The sequence below is a fragment of the Aplysia californica genome, unplaced genomic scaffold (genome assembly GCF_000002075.1).
Source record: "Aplysia californica isolate F4 #8 unplaced genomic scaffold, AplCal3.0 scaffold00706, whole genome shotgun sequence".
NCBI classification, from domain to species: Eukaryota; Metazoa; Mollusca; class Gastropoda; order Aplysiida; family Aplysiidae; genus Aplysia; species Aplysia californica.
In genome coordinates this window covers 126,964-132,655 of record NW_004797976.1, presented here as the reverse complement: position 1 = coordinate 132,655, position 5,692 = coordinate 126,964, and the positions used below count along the sequence as shown (strand labels likewise).

The window sequence follows — 5,692 nt, the reverse complement described above, 5'->3', positions numbered from 1 at the left end:
GAGAGAGAGAGAGAGAGAGAGAGAGAGATGGTGACCCTGTCTGTGCATCTGATCCTCAATAACAACTTTCTTAGACACTTGTTCAAGAAAACCTGGATCCTCTTTATGCAAGTCTATGATGCGTTCCATGTCTCACATCCATACAGCAGGATTGACTTCATATTTGAATTGAAAATCCTCAGCTTTGTTATTTACGTTTGTACAGACAAGATAAAAGTTCGTTCAAGAGAGATTTATACAAAACCGTAAGTGTCACAACGCGGTAGAATCAGGCGGTCGTCAATTTTGGGGCTTGTGGAGTTACTGGTATTATCTTAAAGCTTGTTCATTTGTGTACCTTTTGGTTGAAATAAAATACCCATGTATCTTGAATAGAGGTCGAGATATTTATGATTGAAGAAGGTGGGGTCGCCTGTTTTCAAATGTGAAATTAGCGAGAAAATGGCCGCCAAAGATTGGTGACTTCCATAGCTTGAGAGACCTTGAAACTGAAAATTTACTTCTTTTTTTTCTCCTTTAATCAACGGTTTTCGGAAAAATTTACACAGAAATGGGTTTTTAATGGACGTGTAAGGTGTTGAGCCAAATAAAGGAAATTTTCTAAAATTGTCAAACGGCCAGAAAAATGCAGTTAATTTCTGTCTATTCATTTTTTATGAGTGCCTGAATTCACCACGATGCCTCACATACCGGTAATAAAATAGTTCCCCTTATTAAGAGTAAGAAGCAGCCCATATATTATGTTGCAAATACATCTTTTAAAATACATGTATTCACAGCAAACCAGTCGTAAAATGATAGTGAACCGGTTTGGGAGAGCACCTGAGTAAAATTTTCTATACGTCTATTCAGCAGTGAAGAGGTTAAAACAAAATGTGAACAACATTTTTTTTTACAAACTGATTGCCGTCTTAAAAAAACAAAAAGTGTGAGCCTTCGGCGATTTTTGACAGTTTCCATTTTAATCGTATGAGAAGCCACATGTTCTGGCATAGCCTGAATAGGCTTTATTTTGCCCAAAAATCACCACAATTTCTGCGTATGTTACTTGCTGGAAACGAACTCAAAGGAGTTTACTCTTGAAAATCATTGTAAAGGAAAGATGTAAATAATTATGATACCATTTATTTTTACTACGGTGTCTCCTAGGTCGGTCAGTACCCCTACCCCACAACAATTAATTAATTAGGCCCTAAATAATAATAATAATAATAATAATAATAATAATAATAATAATAATAATAATAATAATAATAATAATAATAATAATAATAATAATAATAATAATAATAATAATAATAATAATAATAATAATAATAATACAATAATAATAATAATGATAATAGTAATGAAATAGACAGTAATAAAAGGCTTAGATCTAGTAGTAGTAATATTATTATTATTATTATTATTATTATTATTATTATTATTATTATTATTATTATTATTATTATTATTATTATTATTACATGTATTATTATTATTGTTGTTTTTTTTTTGTTATTATTATTATTATTATTATTATTACATGTATTAGTATTATTATTATTATTATTATTATTAAGGCTAACAGTGGACCCTAACAGAAAGAGGCGCCACGTAAGCCCGGGTTTAGGCAACCCGTGTGGTCACTTGTTAGGTATGTTAACATAAAATTCATTATGACATGGTGAATTTTCATGAGTTTTTTATAGCTTGAGGGTGAGACCAATCATCAAATCCAGTTGAGGCCAGACCTAGTTGCGAGGATGTTGCAGTACGTGAGAATAATTTGCACACAGAGCAGTTATAGTTTCCCTTGTTTTTGGAGCCATTCTCTGTAACGTTTCTCCGTTCACTTTTGTAGCAGTAAATAAATAGACTCTTTGAGCACACTCTGGTTTGCTTTTTATAGATTTTTCTAGAATTTGTAAAAGGCCCCTCACTTTGTTGGCATTTAGACGGACCTTTATCAATCTAAAAAGACAAGTGCTGGTCATTTAGTGCAGATGCCATGTCCTTATATCATCATTATCTCTATAATCACCTCGGTAATAGTCTCTTCATTTGTTTCTTGATCTACATGAAGGCCTAACTTACATTTGAAAACTTAGCCTATGGGCTTAAGCATGCCTAGCACATGCCTAAATCCGGACCTGTACTGAGGGTTATTATGAATGTTTAATAAAAAGCGCAATATATTATATCTGTTAATTGCTGTGTCTGAAAGTTCAATACATGCTTCCTAATAAAAACCATGGAAGACACATATTAGTATTAGTCAAAGAAGTTGTATTTTTGTAAATTCTCAGTATGACACATTATGTACATAATGGACTGCCAATGCCACCTGAATTAAAAGATGCAAATAAATTAATGTATGAAATGTGAATGTGAATTTCCCAAGGACCAAGGCTTAACCTCCTTGGAATTTCCAGACACACTGGAGCGAAGCTTTTCGTGAACGTTGCAGCGGAAGTACTTTAGGGGCGTTGATTATGAAACCAACAAAACATTAGCGCACATATGGCTCTCTATAATGAGATAGTGCTGCTAGAGATCACACTTCTTGCTTTGTGCTGAATCGAAAAATCAAGACCTTTTGCTCCTTTACTTCGCGATTGAACCGCAGGATAGAGTAAACCATGCCTGAGGGTCCAGAGTTGTATCTGTCTGCTTTGTTTATCAACCGCATTTGTGAAAACTTAAGTTTCAGTGGTAAAATCAGACGTAATCCAGTTCATAAATCTGCAGACATTGTATGGGATGAACCAGAATACACAATCAGAGCTCAGTCTAGAGGTAAAGAACTCAAGCTGAATTTGTTTGCAGCTCCACAGGATGTTACAAGTAATAAAGCAGGAAAACAGTTGGAGCTCAAATCAACCAGTATTCATTTTACCTTTGGGATGAGTGGAAAATTTGAATTTACCCCAGCCAATGAACTACTGAAGCATTCTCATCTTACTTTTTTCACAAAAAATGAGCCAAAAATGGCACTCAGTTTTGTAGATTATCGTCGTTTTGGCAGATGGTTTCAAGACAGCTCCTGGTCGGCAGATCGAGGGCCTTGCATTATCCAAGAATATGATGTTTTTGTGTAAGTAACGTAGGGCTACAATGCTTAAAAATTAAGGTCCTCCAACACCTTGGACAATATTCGGGTTTGCTGTCCACAGTAAATACTTAGCATCTGCGTTTGTTGGCAAAAGTTGCCATAAAAGTTGCCAATGCTTTTCAAACTTTCAACTCTTTGTGACGACGCATAGGTCTAGCAACGTGTTGATAAAGGTGTAACTTAATCTAAAGTACCAAATTTCTTGTGCTTTGTTTTAAGCATCCCGAATATCATTTGTAGCCACACGCAGTGTAAAAAAGTGAAAAATAAAGGTTTCACAACAGAATAAAATCAAAATTAGAACAACACATAAACAACCACAAAAATTAACAAACAAGGGTGTGTCCACCTATCTGAAGATTGGCCATTTTAACCCTAAACGTGTGCAATTTAAGAAAAAGTACAGGATGTTACATGTAAATTATGGAATCACACACAAGAGGCCTGCCTTGCAGTGTCAGTATTTTGTTTTCGTGGATGCACGCTTTTCATAACACACTTTTATATTTTTAAAATGTAGGAACAACATCAAAGTAAATAACATTACGCTATAAACACAAGAAATAGAAAACACACCAGAACGATAACAAGAGAGAAAAAATTAACACACCAGCAAAATTGAAACACAACAAAGAGGGAAAAGTAAAAGAGAAACAGCAATATAAGTTGTATGTAATGTACACTTATATTCTTCACTTGAAAATAACAAATAAACATGGTGTCACCGAGTGAGAAAGAGACAAAGTGAAGCAGAAGTGAAAATAATTTTTTTTTTCTAAAAGTAAAGAGGTTGGGTTTGTTTTTTGCTGAGCTGTTAAAATACTTTTAAAAAGGTACTTAAGTACATATTTAAGTACAATCTAAAATATGGACTTAAGTTCAGTAAAAGTACTTTCCTGTAAAATGCAAGTACTTTTTTAAAAAGTACTTGAGTACATTTTGAGTACTTTCTGCTAATATATATATATATATATATATATATATATATATATATATATATATATGCTAAAACACTTCAGTGCTGATGCAAAACATCATAGTGAATAACATCAGTATATTTAACAAATTTTAAAGGCCTTTTGTTACCAAAAATGTAAACAGTATGCATAGCATTTATTTGAATATATACGCACTGAACTAATGTGGAAATGGTCCGTGAAATTGAATAAAAAACAACAAACAAACAGACGCAACTATGGAGTAAGTGATATTATGAATAGAACTTGTTTGAGCAAGACAATATGATCAAATGTAAGTCAGTCCAAGAGGTCAGAAAGTTCTACAGGAAAAGTATCCAAATTGGAAAATGTAGTGACAAAGTTGCTCTTAAGAAAACATAAAATTGATGAAAATGGCCAGCAAAGAAAAGGAAAAGTGCATTGAATTCTTCTTTAACAAATCCTCAAGGAATCAAGGTAGCCTAGCAAAAACCACCAAAAAAAGTTTAAAAGAAATTGTTAGATGGGAACTCAGTTTCAGTTTCAATTGATTATAGTGATAGAAGGACAGATTTTGGTCACACTGTATAGTCCACGGCGCCCACGGCAAACCAAAATACATCTAGTTTCCTAAAGTCTTGTAAGTGTAGTGTAACGAAAGATTCTCTACTACAGTAGTCTCCGTCTAAGATCCCAGTGCTCGGGAGAAAGGGAAATACAGGGTCTTAGCCGACGATGCCAAGGAAGAATCTACAGTGACTCATGAACTGACGTGACCCCTGGGTGGGTTTATGACATATGGCGAGCAAAGAGTGGTCAACCTTGATGACCAATCACAGTGGTATGAGGCATGCCATACACTCATTAGCCTATTTTGAGTCTCAACTACATTTTTCCAGTTGCCCCTCCCCTTTAACTATCCAAAAATTTTAGTCGTCCATCTCTGATTGAGTCCCCCCGCCTTTGTCGTTATGCACCATTACGTTGTGACCTCACCAATTAAAATTCAGACTGTTTCGCAAATTCAGGAATAGAGTAATAGAGCAAAACTGCCTTCAATGGTCAGGAAAGCATTCCTTTTCCTGCCTGGAGCGAACTAGTAGGCCCTACCCACCCAGCAAGTGATGTAAGTTTAGGTGACGAGCTCTGATGCGAGTGCGATGTTTGGGGAAAAGAAACGCATCGGTCAGTTCACACCTCGGTGTAATCTCGTCTGGGGCAAACATTGTACCGTTTCATGGAGTTTTACAACACGTGTGTGATCACATTCACAAGAGTGGCTGATCTTTAACGCGACAGGCCGTTCTTTGATCTCAACTTTTAACTCTTAGTTGATCGGCTGTGCCCGACCCCGTGTTTGTTTCGTAAATTATGATCAGAAATGCCGGCACTTACTCTTTCATTAAGCTTCAAAAGTACTCAAAATATACTTTAAAAATACTCAAAAGTTCTTTTATAAAAAGTATCAGAGTAGAGTAAAAGTACTGGTTCTCAAAAATGTACCTGAGTACAGTAAAAGTACCGAAAATTGTTATATAAGTACAAGTACCGGAGTACTTGTACTCCGTTACAACCGGCTCTGGTTTTATGCTTGTTTGTTTTTTGTTTTTCTACCTGGTTTTTTTTTTCGATCTTTATTTTCCCGACGGTTGGGGGG

At 35.1% G+C, this 5,692-nt stretch overlaps 1 protein-coding gene across 1 annotated transcript in view; it reads left to right on the top strand.

Annotated features, from left to right (window-relative positions):
* The first annotated feature begins 2,455 nt into the window (after positions 1-2,455).
* Positions 2,456-5,692, top strand: part of LOC101847374 (endonuclease 8-like 1) — a 14,770-nt gene continuing 11,533 nt past the window's right edge. Inside the window, exon 1 of the mRNA XM_005108654.3 lies at positions 2,456-3,079. Within this exon, the coding sequence (XP_005108711.1) occupies positions 2,625-3,079 (455 nt within the window). The 5' untranslated portion in view covers positions 2,456-2,624. The remainder of the gene's footprint in view (positions 3,080-5,692) is intronic.